The sequence below is a fragment of the Astatotilapia calliptera genome, chromosome 5 (genome assembly GCF_900246225.1).
Source record: "Astatotilapia calliptera chromosome 5, fAstCal1.2, whole genome shotgun sequence".
In the NCBI taxonomy this organism is placed as follows: domain Eukaryota; kingdom Metazoa; phylum Chordata; class Actinopteri; order Cichliformes; family Cichlidae; genus Astatotilapia; species Astatotilapia calliptera.
In genome coordinates this window covers 11,878,428-11,901,330 of record NC_039306.1, presented here as the reverse complement: position 1 = coordinate 11,901,330, position 22,903 = coordinate 11,878,428, and the positions used below count along the sequence as shown (strand labels likewise).

At 39.8% G+C, this 22,903-nt stretch overlaps 1 protein-coding gene across 1 annotated transcript; it reads right to left on the bottom strand.

Moving 5' to 3' along the window:
- Positions 1-113: 113 nt before the first annotated feature.
- Positions 114-21,321, bottom strand: podxl2 (podocalyxin-like 2). The gene is made up of 13 exons (XM_026167262.1): positions 20,978-21,321; positions 13,907-14,247; positions 12,997-13,339; positions 11,899-12,008; positions 11,554-11,746; positions 9,578-9,727; positions 9,167-9,423; positions 8,986-9,060; positions 4,896-5,052; positions 3,595-3,656; positions 2,576-2,755; positions 1,535-1,717; positions 114-1,365 (listed from the first exon to the last, which is right to left on the bottom strand). The coding sequence occupies exons 1-13, from the start codon at positions 21,006-21,008 to the stop codon at positions 1,306-1,308; spliced, it is 2,142 nt and encodes a 713-aa protein (XP_026023047.1). The 5' UTR covers positions 21,009-21,321; the 3' UTR covers positions 114-1,305.
- Positions 21,322-22,903: the final 1,582 nt, after the last annotated feature.

Genomic DNA, 22,903 nt, shown 5'->3' with positions numbered 1-22,903 from the left:
AAAATAATATAGCCACTACAGTGACCATCAAAACAATGAAAAAATATTGCTGTAAACAGTTCATTTTGCGACACCACGAAACAAACGATAGCGTAAAATGAAACGATAGACATTTTTATATCGTCATCCGATATATATCGTTATATCGAACAGCCCTAGTCCTAAATTAATTCACAATATCTCTTAGAAGATTATGAAACATTATTATTATGAAAAATTCTGTGTGAACCTGTTTTAATTGCTTTCATTTTTCTGATTGGTTGGTACTTGCTGGTTTCTGCAAACAGACTTCAAAGCCCCGCCTCCTACAGGAGGTCGGGCCGTGGCTCTGGTTGTGCCAGGACATCGGTGCAGTGCTGACATCAGCAAGGCAAGAGAGTGGAAAAATCCTTTTGTAAAACTTGCGTTTCAAGCCCGTCAAAGCCTGAGCTTCAGACTATGAGCTCATTATTTCAAACTTCGGCTGTGTTTAATATGGACAGTCTCTACAGATATGACAAACAATAAGGGGAAAAAGTATATGAGGAGTGGCATTTTTCTACTGGTGGTAATTTTGTCAACTTCATACACTGTTGGTTACTTTACCCTGAACTAATATATCATATTTATAAAATCATTACATCTTATATATAAAATACTGACCTGTAACTTACCTAAATATATTCAGTTTTACCACAATTCATAGTAAACCTTTAATATTTCGATTACTTTCACAGTTAGGGAAACAGTGGGCCATTCTGTCTAATGATTTGTGACACAAAACGGTGCCACAGCGTTGACATTCAAACATTAGGGTTGTAAAATGATGCTGTAAGTTATGACTTGTGCAGAGTTTGCTTTTAATCTGTCCCATGCAGCCACTGTACAAAAAGGTAGCAGCGTAAGGCACACTAAACACAGGCATTTCTATGGCGTGATGGCATTATTAACCTATCCAACAGGAGTTTAATCTTTTAATGAAATTTCAGCTTTGTCAATCACACTCTGTTGATTGTTTTAAAAGCTGAGATCTCAGAGAGACTCATGACTCTACGTGAATTCAGTGTCTAATCTCAAACATGACGTCAGTGACTCCTCCTCTACTCCCCCTAGCCTCAGTCTTAGCTCAGCTGACTGGGCAACACTTTATTACCATCAGCGTCTTCCTTTTCTCTCCCTTATTTCTCCTTTCTTTCTTTGTTCTCTCCATCAAAAACATTTGTATTATTTTTCTTCTGCCACCATCTCCCCATCCTCTTTCATTATCTTCTTCCTTCCTCAGGGCTTCCTCTCATAAGCTGTATATAAAAGAATCGTCTTCATCAATCAGAGATGTGTGTCCTGCTCTTCTTCCTCCTCCTCTGTGGCTGCTTGATTGACAAATACCTAAAAAAAAAAAAAAAGATTAGTGTCTTCATGCCGTTGCCAGGCAGAATGTATTTTTGTTTAGTTTAGTTTTCTCAAAAAGGAAGCTTTAGCAGTAACTCATTTACTCATTATTTACTCATCCATCTCTTCATCTTTTTTTTTATCCCTCAATTAGTCTTCCAATCACCTGCCATCGACTGCTCTCCTCCCCACCTCTGTCTCCTCCTCCTCCTCCTCCTGCTCCTCCTCCTGCAAGCCCATTGGTACTTGGCTTCTTTTCCTGCATCTCAGGCTGGCCATCATTAGTCACATCCAGTGTTGGGTTATCATGGCAACCGTTCACCACAAAGTGAAGCTCCTCAGCACGAAACTGTGTGGAAAAGAAGGAGCAAAAGATTTATAAAGAGTAATCCATTTATCCAGTGCGGCAGCTCAGAGACATGAATACCTTCATCTCTCATGAACTCAGCAGCAAAAAATAAAATGAATGAGAGGAAACCAATGAAAAGTCTGGCAAAGTAAGAACACCTCAAAGAAACGTTGATACACCTCAGCCCTAAACACAGGCTAGAGGGATTTAACAAAACCTAAACTAAGATGAATATCATCCCTAACCATGATCCATGTTTCCAACATCATATGTTTGATCTAACTCCTTCATTCTGGTCACAATATATGAAAGCTAACCACATTAATACATTTAAATTAGTACATCGTTATTTTACTGTTAAAACCTATACAATTATGATAATGTTTTCATATTATTAGTAATATTATATTTGGATTTGGACAACCTGCACGCTACATAAAAACCCATCACCAATGGATGGATTATTTACTGAAATCAGCTTTCTGAAAGCACATTTCAATTAATGTCCTTTAAAATGTATTTATTTTATTTTAATTTGGTCTGAACTGTGTTTAAAGAAGTGCTGTGCTATTCGTCTTTAGAGACTGTGTACCAGCGCCCTGCTGAAGGCGCTTCTCTCTCTCGTGTGCATGAGAAAAAAGGAAGGTGTTGATTACCGCTGACCGTGTCTGCAGACTTTGTTAATTAAACTTCCAAGACACCATATTACATTAGGTTAAGTTACTTAAGTATAGAGGGTATAATATATATATACTGTAAACACTGACAAACATCTGTGGTCTTAAACACTTGACAGCACAGCTGCACATCAGCACGGGCCACAGTTAGCGCATGGCGATGGTTTGTGTTTGTGCTTACCGCAGTTTTCGTTGCAGGGAGCCGTCTCTGCCAGCAGATGTATATGAATCCAGATGTGATGATTACCATGCAGATGGAGCCGATGATAACCAGAACCACAAACAGCTTGCCGTAGTCACTGCGTGTGTGACTGGGCCGAGACGGGCAGTTGCTGGCAGCACTGTAGTTCTGGACGCCCACCTGAAAAGGTACGCATGCACAACAATCAACCATTAGTTTAAACTCATGTCAAACCCGTTTCACACTGTGACAGCTCACCTTGCTCTTAAGTGGACCAGTGAAAGTTCCCCTTTTTTGTCAGTAAACAGCAGTGTAACTGCACATTTACTCCCTAAGTTATCTTAACTCCTTAATGCCTAGTGTGTCATATTTGACACATACAATTTTCTGTGAGTTTTTGAGACTTCTACAAGATCAGTGTGATTTTTTTCCCCCTGAAAAACTTAACTAAAAGGCACAATATATTTTTAAGCAATTTAAACAAAATTCCAGATGTAGCAAATATAATATGGAGCAGAATTATTTCAGATTTCAGGCTTTAGGGGTTTAATATAGGAAAAAGAAGCGCATGTCTCAGTTTTTCCACTTGAAAAAGAAATGCTATAGTATTAAATAAAAGAAATCTGTCAGCATGAATGTTTGGGCTTATATTGTAAGAAATACCAGGCCATTCTCAATCCCGACATATAACATACCGATGATTTATCAAGTCCCGAGGTGGCCCTATGAACCACGCAGGATTGTGGATGGAATACAATAGAACCGGTAACCCACGTACATGTGTAGATTCATTCCAAACGGTTCTCATGTTTCCTGCCGTTTCCGAACGCGTAACAAAGAGACGTGTTGGGTGGCCAAAAGTGTGACATACCGACGATTTGTCACAGAAAGAGGTGCATTTTTTTCCATTTCATTTCACACACGTTCACTGTGTTCTCTTCAGTATCTTAGCAGAAATGTTTGAATCTGATTTGCTGGAGAGTGCTGCAACAAATTTAAAAAGTTTCTAGATGTTGTACCTCAGTCAGACATGTCTTGATCTCTGCCAGCATGCCCAGCATGTCTTTGGTCGGGATCACTCCTGGATAAAAAAACATATCTTGTCAGACACAGTCCTTTGAGCCAACATAGTGCTTGTGTGTGCTTGAATATGTGTGTTACTGAGAAGCTCCTAAACTCTTCTTTGGGTCAGAACTGAATCAAATGCCTCATTTAAAGGATCTCTTTATATCATGTTTCTTTGTCTGATACTGAAGCCTGACATTTGCAACTGTTTGATATTTGTGAAGGCTTTCAGATAACACACCCTGAAAGAGGCTGAAAATTAACTTAATGTGACAGCAGACCATCTATTTTTATCCAAAGAACAAAGAAACTGCTTGAGACCCCTGATCACAACTGAATATTTCAGGGTGCACCATTGGTTCAGAGTTGAAGTATGAAGACTGGGATAACTTCTGTTGATACATTTTTATTTGTGCTGAATGTTTTTATTGTTTTATGTCTGTCTGCACATTGTTGTCACACAGCTGCCAGCAGCCACTGCAGTCTGGACAAGCTACATGGATGAATATTAATATGCTTGTGCACTCAAATCAGTAACAGGGATCCTCTGTTGGGTTTAATATCTCAGACTAACTACTTTTTTGCTTGAGCATATAAAAAATGACAAGTATGCTCCTGTTCAGATTTGTAATTATGACCCTTGTTGTGAGTTGTAGCCAGAGATCCAACTCTATTCATCACAGATAATCCCCAACCGGAAGTTCAGGTCAGTTTGACAGAGGTTTTGATGTTGTCGTTAGCATGAAGTTGATACCCATGGTCGAATCATCAAAAAAAGGATTTACTTGGCATGATCCAGCAGTGCTGGAAGCTGTGCACAAACACATAGCCTAAAGGACAACAGGCCAAATAGAAGTCAGGGACGTTTTTGATTTTTGACTCCAGAATCTTTTAATGCACCTCATTCAGTATAAAGCAGTTAAAGCTAACATAATATCTGTCACACATGACATTTTACAGCACAGTGAGTACTTTTATTTTATAATTACATCAGATTTTGTAGTTTTTGTCTTTTTTTTTTTTGTAATTTTAATGTTGTATTTTGTTGACTAGGAAACAAGTCTTTCTTCCCCCTATTGGCTATAAATAGGGATGCTGATGCTGTGTGCTATGTGTTCCAGTTTAACAGTTAAAAACATTTTTGTTTGTACTTATTGTGTTTTACTATTTTCTCTGCATTTTAAGGTACATGTGTACGTGTGTGTGTGTGTCTGTTTGTGTTTGTGTGTGTGGGTAGGTGTGTAGGTGGGTGTACCATGCACAGATGCCACGTTCATCAGCAGCTGGTGTTGCTGGTGTGTAGGCTTGCTGAGGTAGATTACCCATGTTCCCTCAGGGCTACTCATTCTCCGAGCAAACACTCGCTCTATAGTCGTCAACAACCGCACACCCTGGTCTAAACGGAAATCCTCCTGTAACACACAGACACACACACGTACACACACGCACACATACACACACAAAGGTGAGGAAACAGGATAAAAGAAGTTAAACTGCAGTAGCTCAGCTTTGACTCCATCCCTGTTTCTGTGCCAACAACTACTGCATTGGTGGTGAGGGTTTGTGTTGGTGCCATGGACAGATGTTCGTTCACCGACACACACAAATACAAGCAGCCCCCAGCAGTCCGGGTTTTAGAGCTCTACAGCACTCCTCCACCTGATGTTTGCTACTGCAGTGGGAGAGAAAAGTCTGGCTCCTTCTTCAAAGAAGGACACATCACAGCTGCGTGTGCTGGTTCTAGGATGAATAATTGGCTTCAAAATTGTGTTCATATACAGTGGGGCAAAAAAGTATTTAGTCAGCCACCGATTGTGCAAGTTCCCCCTCTTAAAATGATGACAGAGGTCAGTAATTTGCACCAGAGGTACACTTCAACTGTGAGAGACAGAATGTGAAAAAAAAATCCATGAATTCACATGGTAGGATTTGTAAAGAATTTATTCGTAAATTAGGGTGGAAAATAAGTATTTGGTCACCTCAAACAAGGAAAATCTCTGGCTCTCACAGACCTGTAACGTCTTCTGTAAGAAGCTTTTCTGTCCCCCACTCGTTACCTGTATGAATGGCACCTGTTTGAACTCATCATCTGTATAAAAGACACCTGTCCACAGCCTCAAACAGTCAGACTCCAAACTCCGCCATGGCCAAGACCAAAGAGCTTTCGAAGGACACCAGGAAAAGTATTGTAGACCTGCACCAGACTGGGAAGAGTGAATCTACAATAGGCAAGCAGCTTGGTGTGAAAAAATCAACTGTGGGAGCAATCATCAGAAAATGGAAGACATACAAGACCACTGATAATCTCCCTCCATCTGGGGCTCCACGCAAGATCTCATCCCGTGGGGTCAAAATGATCATGAGAACGGTGAGCAAAGATCCCAGAACCACACGGGGGGACCTGGTGAATGACCTGCAGAGAGCTGGGACCAAAGTAACAAAGGTCACCATCAGTAACACACTACAACGGCAGGGAATCAAATCCCGCAGTGCCAGACGTGTTCCGCTGCTGAAGCCAGTGCATGTCCAGGCCCGTCTGAAGTTTGCCAGAGAGCACATGGATGATACAGCAGAGGATTGGGAGAATGTCATGTGGTCAGATGAAACCAAAGTAGAACTTTTTGGTATAAACTCAACTCGTCGTGTTTGGAGGAAGAAGAATACTGAGTTGCATCCCAAGAACACCATACCTACTGTGAAGCATGGGGGTGGGAACATCATGCTATGGGGCTGTTTTTCTGCCAAGGGGACAGGACGACTGATCCGTGTTAAGGACAGAATGAATGGGGCCATGTATCGTGAGATTTTGAGCCAAAACCTCCTTCCATCAGTGAGAACTTTGAAGATGAAACGAGGCTGGGTCTTCCAACATGACAATGATCCAAAACACACCGCCCGGGCAACAAAGGAGTGGCTCCGTAAGAAGCATTTGAAAGTCCTGGAGTGGCCTAGCCAGTCTCCAGACCTCAACCCCATAGAAAATCTGTGGCGGGAGTTGAAAGTCCGTGTTGCTCGGCGACAGCCCCAAAACATCACTGCTCTCGAGAAGATCTGCATGGAGGAATGGGCCAAAATACCAGCTACTGTGTGTGCAAACCTGGTAAAGACCTATAGTAAACGTTTGACCTCTGTTATTGCCAACAAAGGTTATGTTACAAAGTATTGAGTTGTATTTTTGTTATTGACCAAATACTTATTTTCCACCCTGATTTACGAATAAATTCTTTACAAATCCTACCATGTGGATTCATGGATTTTTTTTTTTTTCTTCACATTCTGTCTCTCACAGTTGAAGTGTACCTCTGGTGCAAATTACTGACCTCTGTCATCATTTTAGGTGGGGGAACTTGCACAATCGGTGGCTGACTAAATACTTTTTTGCCCCACTGTATCTGACCTGTTTGGACTGGTTCAGACCAAACAGACCACCTGAGAATGAGTGTCTCGGTCTGCTTGCAAACAGATTTTAGTGGTTTATTGTCGTGTAAAAGCAAAACTGTGTGCCCAAACCACAGCTGGTCACAGCTATCTCCAAGATCAACTGCACTGAATTTTCTTAAACTAATTTGCTGAAACGGAATCAGACTGCTGAAAAAATTGGTATTATATGTACTTATAATAGTAAGAACTGAAAGAATTACAAGTAAATATTCTGATATTAAATATTACTATTAGACATAGTGTTATCATTACTAACCAGACGTTAGACTAATAGACAAATAGACAATAGACATTTTCTAAGTAGCAGTCCATGCACTCAGCAGTCCAGATGGGGTTAAATGTATTCCTGAATGTTTAAAAAATGTCATGAAATAAAGTTTATACTTATCGTGTGCACAGGATTCAGATCCATCTCTAACCACTACAGATGTACAAAGTCGCCATGTAACGAAGTGAATTTAGCCAGCTAAACTTTAATTTCACCTTCATACAATTGCATAACTGCAGATCAGTTCCAAACACTGTAGGGATGTTTCTGTGTCTGTAGTTTTTCAGAAACTGTAACAGATTGATAAACATCACTGACGTGGCAGTTAACCCCTAAAAATGACCCCTGACTGAACAAAGGGGCATTAGAGGAACCGCTTCAGGTGCAGTTCCTCTAATGGCCACATGAGGCTGGCTCCAAAAAGAGAACTGAGTCACAAAACTGCATCTGTCAATTAGGGGTGCAACGTATCGATATTGAACCGTTCGATACAGTGCTTTCGGTTCGGTATGCATATCTATCAAACAAAATTTTTAATTTATTTTATCAACTTTCCTTCTGACAATGCTGTCTGTGTTGAGAGCTCAGTGAATCTGCGTTCGACTACTCCGCCTAGACTGCACTGTCAAGCGCAGATCCACTGAGCGCAGCACAAGCTAGCAAGACAGAAGCTAAGCTCGTTGCAACATGGCAAATTGAACCTCCCCCACCCTCATTCAGATCTGGCCTTTGGAACTATTTTGGTCTTCATGTGAAGTATGACCCTGAAGGTAAGCGCGTCATGGACAAAAGTAAAACAGTATGTCGGATGTGCCACGCAATGCTCAATTACATGGGTGGGATCCGCGGTAGCTCGTTAACGGAGATTTGCCGTGTTGTGGCGTTAACGTCATTTCAGATTAAGGCTGACAGCACTAGTGGGAACACAATGAATATGACTGCGCATTTACGCTCACATCATTGTAGTGCAAAGTGGAAGCAGACAAAAACAACAAGCATGCATGCTACAAACTTTACCCGAGTCATTTAGACAGCCGTTAGCACAGGATTCTCCTTATGGGGACCTGCTATGTTTAATATGCTGCTGAGAATATAGCCCAGAAGAAGCGTATAGTATAGCTTTTATTTTGGAAAGAGCCATTTCGCTGTAATAAACTCTCCTTTCCAAAGATGAGTGATTTCTCGATCAGATAGATTTATTTTTTTTATTATTTTCTTTTTTCAGCAACATTAAATTTAAAAACTGTACTTTTGAGTTAAAATATATATTTATAATTTTAATAAATGACAAATTAAAAAGGCATGAACATTTTTTGTATCAATAAAATATCGAACCGTGACACCAAAGTATCGAACCGAACCGTGAATTTTGTGTATGTTGCACCCCTACTGTCAATCATTTTGTGGTGTTGGTGTTTTGTAAAGCATTTTAAATGGAATTTTGAAATAAACAGTAAAGTCTTCTGTGAGATCCAGATGGTCCAAAGAGTCTGTGCTCCACATTTTGCAATTTAAATTCTAGGGTTTTATTAGCCCAATCCTCTTTCATCCAAATTTGGTTACTTCTGATTCCAAAAGGCGATCATGGCATCATCTTATGCATACTAATGCATAAGTCAGGTCGAGGTGTACTCACGCAGTTGATGTTTTGTGTCATGTTGAGGACGACATAGCCTCGTCCAGTCAGCTCACTCCAGTCAACACAAACTACCTGAAAGATTTGGATTTAAAGTAAAATAGCATTATAAATGCCAGAATTTTATGATCGGAAAAAATAACTTATATTTGTCGTTTGTTCCCACTGTCTGCAAGTTTACCTGGTGTGTCACCTCTACTCCTTTGAGATCGCTGTCTGGTAGTAGGACCTCTGCGACCCCACCACCCCTGACCTCTGACCTGTGAGACTCCAGAGGAGTGGTCTTTTCCAGCCAATTCCAGGATGGGTCGGTGAACCCAATAGTGGGGGAAGGATCAGTAGTGAGTGGGATGATGTGTCTGATTCTTGTTTCTTCACGCTCCATCTTTTTCCATCTTTCCTCCTTCCCCTCGTCACTTCTGTCTTTTGGTCTAAATTCTTGGGTACAGAGGAGGCAATTTGCCTGCTTTAGTCAGGCTTGCTATGATCATAACACTGAAGAACTGACAGACCTGCTGTGCTATCACTGAACAAATCCTTCTAAGGGGAGGGGCTTAGAGAAGCTTTAAACTGGTTATTACTGGACACTCACCTTTCTCCACACTAGGCTGCAGAGGCTCTCTGCTGGGAGCCAAGCCAACCTCTGGTACAGTGGGATTGTGGGTAAATACACCTATGTGTACGAGGCCTATCTCCTCCTCTTCCTCTTCCTCCCTCTCAGCCTCTTCATCCTCTGTCTCACCTGCAGAAACAAAACCAAGGCAGCAGAGATAAAAAACACAGAAGCTTCTCTGTGGTTTACACTCAAGCATTTTAACACCTTTTCAATCCTCTAAATGTGCAATTTGGGTTTGTGTTGCTGGCAAATTCACCAGATCTTCTAGAACAAGCTGCATCTTTTAGTCATTACAGTTAACAACAAATAAAAATGACAGACATCCTAAATTAAATGACACCAGAGCAAACCTGCTGAGTGCTGGATACAAGGAATGGTTTGATTTTGTGAAATACGTGTATCTTCTTAGCCTTAAGAGAATTGATATCATTTTAATGCCAGTCAGCAGATGGTTACCTCACTTCAACATAAGGCTAAACATCTGTCCTGGCTCCATCTTAAAGCAATAACATCTGTTGATCAGAATACTTCTTATGTAGTCCACACAAACATCTGACCTGAGAAGATTATAGTTTGTATGCATTTTATATTTTTATAAAACAGAGGATTTGACCGTTTATCAAACATTGATGCATTTAAACACAATGTAACAGATGCAGTGTCTATACCCCTTCTAACCAAAGTTAACTTGCCAACTTTGTCCCTGGTTAGGCTTTTAAGACACAATGTTTCAATACAAATATAAGATCAGACAGAAAACATCACTAATAACAATAATAATATCATCCCTTTGCGTTAAATCTTTTTTGTTTTTATTTCTTGTGGCAGTTTTCTAACTATTGGTAGTTTACAATCTTCTCCGCTAACAGCTTATCTTGTGCTTACACCTTTTCTGCTGAATGACTGACTGAATGCTGCACAAGGTCATTCACACATTTAAATGCCAACTTTAAAAAGGAAAAATGAATTAAATTGGCAAGAAATCATGTTTTGCATGGTCAGATTTTTAAAAGGTTCTAAGTTGACCTTCAACATGCAACAAGAAGAAATGGGAGTGAGACAAAGCATTTTTTGAGCATGCAATTTATTGAAAACAAGGCTTAAACTTTGATTTTTGTTTTGGGGGGTTTGGGGGGGGTTTTTTTTTGGAGGTGTGGTCCTAAATCAGCTGTAAAACAGCCCATTTCAGTTTAAGCGTTGTTTTCAATAAATTTCATGCTCAAAAATGTTTTGGCTCACTCCCATTTCTTCTTGTTGCATGTTGAAGCTCTACCTGAAACCTTGTTAAGACCCAACAATGCAAAGTATGATTTTTTGCCATTTTCCAAGTGGTCTTAAAATTTTGATCAGGACTGTATATCTCAGGAAAGGGTTTAAAACGTATTTGTAATTCTTGGCGACTCCACTGAACCACTGGAAAAACAGAGAAAGCTTCCCAGGATTGACTGGCCTACAAATATAACTCCAATAGTGCATCAACAACTTATCCTCAAAAGAACCCAAAGCAACATCTAAAGAACCGCAGGCCTCACCTGCCTCAAAGTTCATGATTCAAAAATAAGAAGGAGACTGGGCAAAAATGGCATCCATGGGACGGTTCCAAGGTAAAAAACACTGCTGACCACATCACATTTACCCCCAAAACATACTGATAATACCCAAGAGAAACTATTCTAATAACAGATACAGAAAATCTGTATCTGTTATTAATTAATGTTACGCCTCAATAAGCATACAGAGAGAAAAGAATAAAAAACAGCGTCATTATCAAAAAATTTCAGGCGATAGCTGGATTTCCTGAAATGTCCGATGTAGCACAAACATTTTATCCCACGTAAACAGGAAATACAAAGCACAAGGGTACATAAATAAAAGAACATTACAGAAACAAACGTTGATATCTCACAGGGGAACAGGGAACAACATAAAACAAGGAAACTGCTTTAGTGTACCTTTTGTATAACTTCCCAGCAGCCCAAAGTCTGTGCCAGTGTCGGTCTCTGGGGAGGCTGTTCCTACAGCATCTCCAGCAGCACTTGATGTGCTAGTAGTGGTAGTGATGGAGGAGCGAAGGCCTCCATATCCGCTAGAAAGGAAATCTTCTTCCCGCTCTGCTTCCCACAGCTCTTTATCTAAAGGACCCACCTGTATAGCAAATATCACATTAGTCCTTGTTTTGTTGCTTTTCCTGAATCTGTAAGTTCAGTTAAATGATTAAGTTTATGGTAACCACCCAGCTTAATAACCAGTCTGAGTTACATTCACACAGATAAATAGGTTAATTTCTCTATCCTCACCTTTAGAACGGGGGATGCGCGATGCTCCTCTGGCCCAGAATCAGGTCCCTCTGCTGGGATGGAGATGCTGGACTGCTCGGAGGAGGAGGGGTTGAAAGATGGACTGTAGCCTGTGTGACACATTGAGACATGTCACAAACATATGTTGTTTCTTTGAGTCCACTGTCTGTAGTGCTGAGGATTTGGCAGCTTATCAAAGACACAAAGTCACAGGAGATACGGAACCAGTTAAAGGAACAAAATTAATTACGCCGGTTGTTAAATGTTTATATATATATATATATAAAAAACACCCAGCACGCCCCTGCGGGCGGTTTATCCTTCAAGCTCGGGTCCTCTACCAGAGGCCTGAGAGCTTGAGGGTCCTGCGCAGTATCTTAGCTGTTCCCAGGACTGCGCTCTTCTGGACAGAGATCTCCGATGTTGTTCCCGGGATCTGCTGGAGCCACTCACCTAGCTTGGGAGTCACCGCACCTAGTGCTCCGATTACCTCTCACAGATAGAGATTGACGAGGTACAACACAAATATATATATATATATATATATATATATTATATATATATATATATATATATGTATAAGAACTGTGCAAATTTGACTTTGAATATGAGGAAGAAATTATTAGTCCTCAAATCCTTTGTGAAATACCTGAAGTAAACCTGGAAAAAAAATCTCTTTCAGACCCAGAAAATATGCCCATCTTTTACATACAGGCTATGCCTTTATCTCTTCTTCTCCAGCAGTTGGTTGTATCTTCAGGTGCTTTCCCACATTTCTATATACCCAGACTGAATTTTTACCCTTGGCAAAAATCAATATTTAAGAACCAGTATCATAACTCGCTTCCCACAACAGCTTGAGATGCAGACATAATGTTTGCCCACCAAAGTGGAGCAGCACAGTCTGTAAAAATGTTGATTTAAAATTGTTTTTTCCCAGGCAAACATTTGGTCCCAGACATCTGTGGAATAACAATAAAGTCTCTGAAGATGCAACTTCCTGCTGAATGACAGCGGGCTTTGGTAGAGAACTAAATCCCAAACACAAAGAAGCTGCATGAGGATGTGTTTTTAATAAGGGAAACGATTTTTACTAACCAATCAGAGCATCGAGATCTGGTGTTGTGTGGTTGACCTCAAAGGCATCCAAAACATGTTGATCGTCTCTCGCTCTTCCCTTCTCGTCTTCCTTTTTCCCCTTGCTCTCGTTTTCCTCCCCTGCCTCTTTCTCCCACTCGTCTTCTCCTCCTCTTCTCTCTCGGTCCTCTGGGCCCTCTTCTCCTCTGTCTCTGTCCTCCATATCTGTTCCATAGAACCCAGAAGCTTCCTGGGAAGAATCGCCAGCTCCTGGCCCGCTGAGAAGCTCCGCCTCTGGGTCAGCGAAGTCTGGATTTACAGTGTAGCTTTCTGCATCTTGTGGAACTGCCAGATGAACCATACGCTGAAAGCAGACAAATATTTGGTCAGATATACAGACACGCTGAGAGAAACTAATAAATGATCAGCTGCAGAATAACCACATGAGCAGATGAAATTAGACAAACTAGGCAGAAATATTTCTTAAATGAAAGCAAGGATACAACATTGTTTCAGAGCTTTTCAAAACTATTTATCCTTTCAGCCTCTCTTCCTTGATTCCAAAAAAATCCGGTTTAATAATGATGATAAACTGGCATTAAACAAAAAAATAAATAAATAAAAAAGCTGGGCTCAGAATGATCAAAGGAATGATTCATCATTATTTCATGTTGTTATTTACACGATTTCTGCTCCTACAGAGTGTAATTTAAAGGGCAGCAGCGGTGCCTCCATGTTTTTCATGTTGTAACTATTTGTGCAAGACTTAAAAAACATACTGCAAGTAATGAAAAGATGAGATTTTTTTCACATAAGCAAAGACAAAACGGCCAAACTAAATTGCGTGGCTATTTTCCAGTTCGGCTCTCCATAATTCATCTAAAGGATTTCAGTTAATCTGTTACAAAACACAAAAGCAACGTGCCCTCACCTCCATCTCATCTTCCACATCCAGGTTGTCATCCACAGCTGCATGAGCTCTTGCCACCTGACTCGCAGATGGTGGTGCGCTCAACTGAGATGAGTTAGCTGACTCCATCTTGGTCTGTGAGCGTGACGTTTCATGTATCTCTGGCCAACCCATGTCATGAACCAAATGAGGCTGGGCTCGCACTAACTCCTGGACCAAATGACGTTTGGTTCTCACTAACTCCAGGATGAAACTTGACTTGGCTGGACTTTCATCCCTGAAGAGATGAGCTGCCGGAGCATTGAGGGGAATTACACGGTGGGAAGAACCCAGCCTGAAGGCATCACAGCTGGCCAGAAGAGCTACAGGGAAGAAAGCAAAAAAACACTAGAGCTGATACTAGAATGTACCACTGCAGTTAATCACACTGGAGCGGTAGCATAGCCTGAAACTAACTGCCACTGATTAATAGTATACTGAGAAAATGTGTAAAGAAAACAGAATTTAAGGAAACAAATCAAACATAATCTCTACAAAGGGTGGAAAATGGAAATATGTGAATTAAAGCTTTCCTGATAGACACACACACACAAAGTGTGATTTTCACATGTTTGAAGTTCACATTTCTGGCTCAGATGGAATAAAACTTGTTATGAAGGTTTTGCTGCAATTACAGCTTGTCAGCTGTCGATCCTCTGCTCTGAACATCTGGACATCATCTGCTCTTATACGCTGAATTTAAAAAAACTTACAGTGGCTCACAATGAAAAAATAAAGTAAAAACTATAAAAAAACAATTAGAATTAAATGAACTGACAGATGAAATCCGTTTAACTAATTCCCGATGCAGAATTGCAGCACTCCTTGTTTTGTTACTCAGCACACTTTGAAGAACAGCAGTCCAGGGGCAGAGCAGAGATAGGAGCACTCTATAGACTCTATTGCACATTAAAGAGATTTAATTTACTGTTAAATACAGAACTCTCAAATCAAAGAAGTGTTATATTCACTGCTGAGCTTGGAACATCAGTGACAGCTCTTTCATTTTGTATTTAAATTTCTCTCAGTATCTTATCGGACTCCCATGACATCTTACTGCACTAATTCCTTCATTTGCTAATTGATTCACTATTCATTTGAGTGTTCACTAATTAATGCAGGGCTTAATTACAGTTTATCACTACCTGCATAATAGAATACTGTACTGTTTATAAATGGTATATAAGCTGTCATGAATGGCTTTGGTAAAGCAGTAAGAAAAAAGGCAATTTGACAGATTGTCCTGTTTACAGTCAGCATGACTATAGAAAATCTTCAGAGGAGAACAAAAAGCATCAACAGTTGTGTTTTCTAACTGTAACCGAGTAGTTCTGATGCCTAAACTGTGCAAGGTAGCTTTCAGTGATGGAAAACAATTTTAAAAAACAACTGAAATGGAAAGAGAATGTGTACATGAACACAGATCAGTACATGAGACCAATCGGATGAACATTGATGTCGAGCAACAAGAGCCATTGTTGTAACTATTTCACATTACTGAACCAGTTAATAAGAACACATTTTAGCTGTTTAGTTTGTGTGTCTTTTTATTACAATACTGTCTTGGTTTCTTGTTTTTAATTCACAGTTAGTCATCTGTAGCTGGCTATTAGTAAGTAATTATAGATAAACTCAAGCTTATAGCTGCAACTGCTAATAAGGAGCTCATAAATTAATTTTAGAATGAAGGCACAGCAGTCTCCCAAATGTGTTACACACCCCTATTGTGCCTTTTCATCATTTAGGGTTGCTAGTATCACCTGCTCATCCGTTTGTTGTTTAATTGCTAACTTCTCCAGCTGTCTTTTTTTAATATAAATTGACCAATTCCTGCATCCATCACTTATGCATCCATCACTAATCCCTAATGGAGGGGGAGCACTCACTGTAACCACCCATATGTAGCCGTCTGAGACCACAGATGGCTGTCTGACCTCAAAGGCTAAGTGAGCAGATTACAATATCATAGACAACATATCTCAAACATGTCTGCAGCATGCTAAGCTCTCTAGCCCAACACCACAACCCCACAGTCCCCCACAGATGGGAGGAGGGAGAGATGAGGGATTCATCACCTAGAGGAGAACAGCCCTGTTTCTGTCGCTTTAATTCCTTATTATTAAAGCAATCCAAGTGACTGAAGAAGTCACTTGGGTGAGTGACAAAACGTAGCGTTCTCCTACTGAAAACGTTATGTCCAGATGAACAAATTCAACCTTTTGGGATTTTTCCTTTGTACTTTCCAAATTCCCAAGTCAACACTGTGGTGAATCCATAAGCATCCATACAGGAAACAGTCCTTATTTTATCCTGAGATAATGTGAGTTGCAGTTTATTTAGTTAAAATTAACGCTCTCCAGGAAAACCTAAGACAATCAGCAGAAAAACAACATATATAAAACTGATACTCCCTGATTCATCGCTGATCAATTAATATTTGGCCATAAAGATATAAAACAGTGCTTCGTGAGTTTAAATTTTGCTATGTTGGTACTGATGCAGCGTTCTTTTCAGTCTTACTGAACAGATGCTGCATTATTATGCCACATACCCAAGAGGAATATACATCGTACAAGTGAGCTAATGCAGCAGAAGTGAAAACCTCAGGCCAGAATGACTGAAGCCTCAAACACTGTCAGTATCAGAGTACGTTCTTTCTACTAAACTCTCCTCTAACAACAACAAAGACTTAATGCTGAAATCATAAACTGTGTATAAGTATGGGTACCATGGTATATCCCCAGGTGGCTACATACAGATCATATAAAAACATGGACGTAATCACCTTGAATTCATCTACTAGGCACAAGCTGAATGCTTTGGTTTTTTGTAACTACACGTTGTGACTGAGAGGACTGAAGGATCACACGCCACGCTTTATTGTCCTTTAATAGTCTAATTGGGACTTCACAAAATGGACATTAATTGGCATTTGAAGTTTAAAGGTATCTTTGGTTTTCAAAAAAAGCACAATTTTACATATTTATACCACTCAAAGCTATCAAAGGCCGCTTTTGATGTAAGGAACCATTATTTATAAATGAACACACTTGATCAAGAGCAGTGTTCCAATCCAGTCTTTAAGTCTGACATCACTAGCCGTGTCTGGGCTCAAACTCCGCTGCAAGTCCATAAATCAAGGCATCACTGAGAGTTGAAAAACTGTCTAAAGTCTTTCATCTGTAATAAAATGATCAGTGTTCTGCTCTACCAGGTGTAGCAACTGAGATTAACATCCAGGCATCCATGAAAATGGAATTTATGACATTTAACGGAGTTAGAAGTTAGCAGGAAGTTAGCTCGCTAGCTTCTATCTAAATACAATATAGCATGTCCTGACTGAGGGATTTTGGAAACAAATTCAAACGTACAGCTCTGCTATCACTTCCAACATAAATGAAGACAGAAAACTAAACAGCAGTGACGTTTGTATGGTTACTGAAGTTTGGCTAGCTGATATATAACGATGTGCTACGTGACCGCTAGCGACACAGCTACGTGAGCATAATATAAACACGCTAACTTTTTTCCACTCGATAAAAGTTAACGGGAGGATTCTCGTTGGTCAGGAACAAATGTAATAGCATGGCAGGATGCTGTAAAAGGACCAAACTTCAGCCAGGAGAACAACTGAGATAATCCATCCATAATACGAGGTTAGTCATTAATACACTGCTGCATGGGCTGGGCTGTAGTTACATGCTAAGGTTTTAAAAACTAAACTTTAAAATTATTAGGGGTAATAAAAGCCGAGTGAGGTCAACAGTGATCACTGACTGTTTTTAGGAGCTTTTTGAGATCAAATAGAAGAAAATACAAAACATTAAACATGTTAACAACACAAAAGCCATATTAAACGCAGACTACTTTAGGCCCAGAAGCAGGATTCGTCACGTCATCACTTAAAGACCGAATAGATTTCTATGCAATCTGATGTGTTTTTACAATCAAATGCTAAACCACCAAGTAGAATTAAGGACCTTCAGCACCACCTTCACATTTCCAACCCTGAAACACAAACATTTGATCTGGCCTGTTTTCAAAGTAGCTGTTTGCATGTCGAGAAGCTAAGAGCAAGCTCTAAAGCACCAACTCTTTTCTTTCTAAAAGAATGCTCTGACATCAAGGGCTCCTTGCTCATGAATTATAATGAGCTAAGAGATCAATATTTGATCAGTATTTGGTCTTAGGCCTCAGCTTTTGTTTGCAAGTTTTTCGCTTCACACTGGTACTGCATTAGTAATCCATCTACCCAAAGGTATATACAAAGAGTTCAGTCACTGCTCCATCTATTTATCTGAATCCAAGTCACAAGGGTAGCAGACTAAGGAGAGATGTTTAGACGTCACTGTCTCCAGACACTTCCTCATCTCATCTGGAGGCTGAGAGATGTAATCTTTCTAATGTACCCTGGGTCTTCAGAGGCTCCTACCAGCAGGACATGCCGGAAAAACATCCATCTGACCAGGCAGCATCCTGGTCAGATCCCTGCACCACTTCAGTTGGCTCCTTAAAATGTGGAGCAGTACTCCAATCAGTTCATCCCAAATTACATGCAACACGATCAACTTAAATATTTAGACCACAATTAAAGAAATAGAGCAGTGTTATATGTCTAATTAAAGAATAATAAGAAAAAAATATATAGATTATATTACATGTGATCTCATGCATGTAATATTGATGTGAGAAATTACCAACCATCATTCTTGATTAATGTAGCAAACCTAAAGCTAAGAAACCATCCAGGTATTGCTGTGTGTAGTATGTATATCATGATCGCATGTAGCTTGCATGGTACAATATAACAAATAGATAGGATGTGCAATTATTTGTTTAAATCACTCTAGTGTAATAAGAAATGTTGAGAACTGCATTTGTCTTAACAGCTGCATTGTGAGGATAAGATAGCTGTGAGAGCAAAAATAAAAGTTTCTGATGACTCATCCTGTGAATAAATATATGTCCTGTAACTATGCCCACTGTGATTTGAAGACAACAACTGAGCAGGACTTTGTTATCGTGTGAGTTAAAATGCTGTAGCTGCAGAGTGATGGGATGGCTGTGAGCTGGCAAAAACTGTACTAAAGAAGAATTTACAGCTGTGGCCTAATTTATTTTATACAGGCCGGATCTTGATGCAGTGAACACCAGGTCAAACTAACGTTATGTTCATGCCTATTTAGTTTTTATAATATCAACGTTAGCAATAAACTGAAATTCATTTTCAATTACATGATTGTTTATGTGAGTAAATTTGAACAGTTTTTTACATTTTGGAGAATATAGCCAACTGAGATGCTAATGTACCACATTAATTGTAATAACACAATTCATCAAAGCTTAGCATGCTAGTAAGATATATAACTAAAATTCATTTTTCTAATAATAAAAGAAAAATGCTGTGCTCCATGCCAAAATTTTAGGAACTAATTGTTTTACACTATGGTACTAAGCCTTTAGGTTTCTGGGTTGTTGTTTTTGTTTTTAGCTTTATCTATATTGCCATCTCGGAAGCTAATTCTTAGAGTTATCATTCTATGATACACAAAATCTTTATCTATGTTCCCTTCTTCTCACCATGGATCTAACATGACTGGTTTAATAGCATTTAAGCACCTATAACACCCTATGAAAGCATCTTGTCGTTTTCATTTTAACAGTTTTTAATGAGATCTCATTTAAATCTACAAAAATGTAATTGTACATGCCTAGCAACTACCTAGGACTGACCATAAATCATATCTACTAATATCTAACTTTTGTTTGTGTGATTAAGTATTTTGCCAACAATACAAACAGGCCAAGCAGTACTATAGCTCTGGGAATATGTCACTATGAAAACATTAACTTACTATAAGTCAGTTTTCTTAAGATGCATACTATCTTTAACTAATTAGTGTAATTTGATTCAAAATTTGAATAGAGGTTTAGTATTTCACTCCATTAATCCATATTTATGGATGTTTGAACAGATATAGGCAAATTTTTTCATATTTACTTTTGTTGTTACGCTTTTTTAAAACTGCTGGATGCCATCAGTTTAAGTTGACATGGCAGATAAAATCTAATAGTGGACATTTTTACTCTACAGTCTACATAATGTCCCGGGGAACTGGCCTTAAGCCATCAACCTCCGTGCTTTAAGCTTTAGATCAGCTTATAAGACCTGTGCCCACCCCACAAATCTTTCCAACCCCATAAAGAATTCTTTCTTATTTAACAAACTGCCATATAATACCTGTAGTTTTTTAAGCACGGACACAAAGATGAACCTCCACATTTCACAAAAAAAAGCTGCAATGTGTCTTCTGACAAAAATGAATCCAACAAAAGCAAAAATATTGGAAATTCAAACATGGGCAGGTTTTCTCCTGCAGCTGCCACCACAAAATAACAATTCAGGTTTTTATCGTGACTCTAAATTCACATTTATTCTGTTTCTAAATTGAATTTGATCAAAGTCAATTTTTTGTCAAATGACAAATATGATCATGTTAATAACTGAATCAAACATATCTAGGAGATTTTGGTCTGGTGCTGCTGGTTCTGCCTTCTGTGTGTGTGTGTGTGTGTGTGTGTGTGTGTGTGTGTGTGTGTGTGTGTGTGTGTGTGTGTGTGTGTGTGTGTGTGTGTGTCAAACACTGCAGTGTGTGTCCACTGATTTAAGTGCACTGCGCGCCTCCTACACACTGCCAGCCTGCATCCACTTCGCAGGATTTAACCTGAGCGATACATTAAAGGAGATCTCGCCCAGGCTGCTGGTTACACCCTTATTTCATTTATTATTATTATTATTATTATTATTATTATTATTATTATTATTATTATTATTTCCTGCAGCACTAAATAAAAAACGCACATTTGGCGCTCAGTAGTGAGTTTCGTCTTCGTCTGTGATGTTTTCAAAGTCTCCCAAGAATTCTGTCAGCCTCATATTTTCATTGAGGGTGTTTGTTGTAGGATATCCATCGTTCTCAAAATGCTGTCGCGGTCCGTGATTATAGCTGCATGAAATAAAAAGATCAGACATTATTAAAGAATGAGACTCACCGGTCAGAGTGATGTGGAGCAGGCCCGGCATGTCTGCTGCAGTGCTCCCCTCCTCCGCTTTGAAAGCACAGATCGCTCTGATACAAGCAGCGGCTGCGCTCTGGATGCGGATGGAGGCTGTCAGAAACACGCCGCGTTCATGGCCGCCTCGTGTCCTGTCTGTGTGCGGCTCACCAGCTGACCGTCTGCGGATCCGTGCAGACAGAACGACAGACAGGCAGATTCTGTGTGTGTCTGTATGATCGCGCTGCGGTCAGTCTAACATCTGATCCGCTGCACCAACGACGCTGAGATTATCCGTCTGGCTGTTTAACTGCTGTTCGAACTTCTGACCGCTAGATGCCGCTACAGCAGACGGAGTGGGTTCTGGTTCAGTGCTGCATTCAGGTGCTGCTCAGAAAGTTATTGCAGCTTATTGCGCGTCAAGTTCAGTTTTTAAAGCACTAAAAGAAAACGAAGTTGTGAAAATAGCAGCGTTTTATGCAACAAAGGCTTTCTTGTACAGTTACCCGTTTCTGTGCCTGTGTCTTTATGAATCATGTTTGTATATACAGTTAGGTCCATAAATATTTCAACATATAAATATTTGTTCTGTACAGAGGTGGGTCGAGTATCCAAAAATTGTACTCAAGTAAGAGTAGCATTACTTGAAAATATTATTACTCAAGTAAAAGCGAAAAGTAGTCGTCAAAAAAGTTACTCAAGTAAGAATAAAAAAGTACTTGGCGAAAAGACTACTCAAGTAGCGAGTAACTGTTTGAAATGTCCGATTTATTTTTTAAATAAATGTTATCAGACAAACAAAAATAAATAAATATACAAATTTTAGTATTTTCAAAAGGAATATATGTAAAAACATCAACAAAATAAGGCACAACAATTCTAATTTCCAGATTTCAGTTTTTCACAACATAAAGCTTTTTTCACCAAAACCTACAGTAAATAATATAAATATATAAACAGTGCAAACAATTTCCAGTGACAAGATATGCTGTAAACTTTATATTCATTTTTGCTCCAAATGGCACAGCAGCGTCAGAGAAAACATTAGAACGAGGCATCTTCAACATATGTACAGTAAAACAAGGCAGCTCAGTTTACCCTAAGTTGTATGGGTGTGCATCTATTTCTGCATATTTAGCAAAAATGTGCCATTTCTTCACTCAGTGAGGTGATGGTTAAGCTTCAGCAGCAGTTTGCTCTCAAGGTTCTTTCTGTGAAGCTGTAACTGTTTAGCAGTGAACAGGAGTCCTGCATGACTGAGAAGTCCTTCACAAGCTCCAGATGCAGGAAGAGCTGTACTGACTTTGACTGACAGTGTGAGGAACGCCATGCAATAGATCAACACCTCCAGTGAATGGACATGAAAGGTACCTCTTCAGCTCCCCTGCTTCTGGTTTTCCTGACCCCATGGATCCATCATCTTCGTCGAATAGGCCGCTGTTTGTGCTGGCCTTATCCAGCTCTGAGTCTAGGTGATGTCTGATGAAGTGGAGACCTGTGGAAAGATGTATGGTTTTCAAAAGAATTAGGTCGGGGCTTATTGTGCTGTATACACTGCCAAGCTGCAGATATTTGTTTGGAGCTAGCCTCCAAAAGCTGGCCATACACCGTGCGATTTTTGGCCCATTTTGAGCCGATTTTTCAGGCGCGCAACCGTTTTGGGGATCGGCCCGTGTTTTGCCTTAATCGTGTGTCGTGCATCGTGTAGTATACATGGGGTAACGAAAAGCAGTTAACACCTCACGACCAGCTCCCAATCATCAATCGTATGGTCGCAAGATAATCAAACCTGTTTGAAATCCTGTCGCCCCTCAACGCAGCCTCTCACACTGCTCACGCACAAACAGAAATGAAAGAGAAAATGTGGAGCAGCACAGCAGTGCAGCGTCTGACCTGGACACAAGAGATGGAGGCACAACTTGT

Coding starts and splice junctions, on each gene's coding strand:
- podxl2 (XM_026167262.1), bottom strand. CDS start 21,008: ATGCCGGGCCTGCTCCACATCACTCTGACCG. Junction 13,340..13,906: donor ATGTGGAAGATGAGATGGAG/GTGAGGGCACGT, acceptor GTCTGCTTTCAG/CGTATGGTTCATCTGGCAGT. Junction 9,061..9,166: donor GAGTAGAGGTGACACACCAG/GTAAACTTGCAG, acceptor CAAATCTTTCAG/GTAGTTTGTGTTGACTGGAG.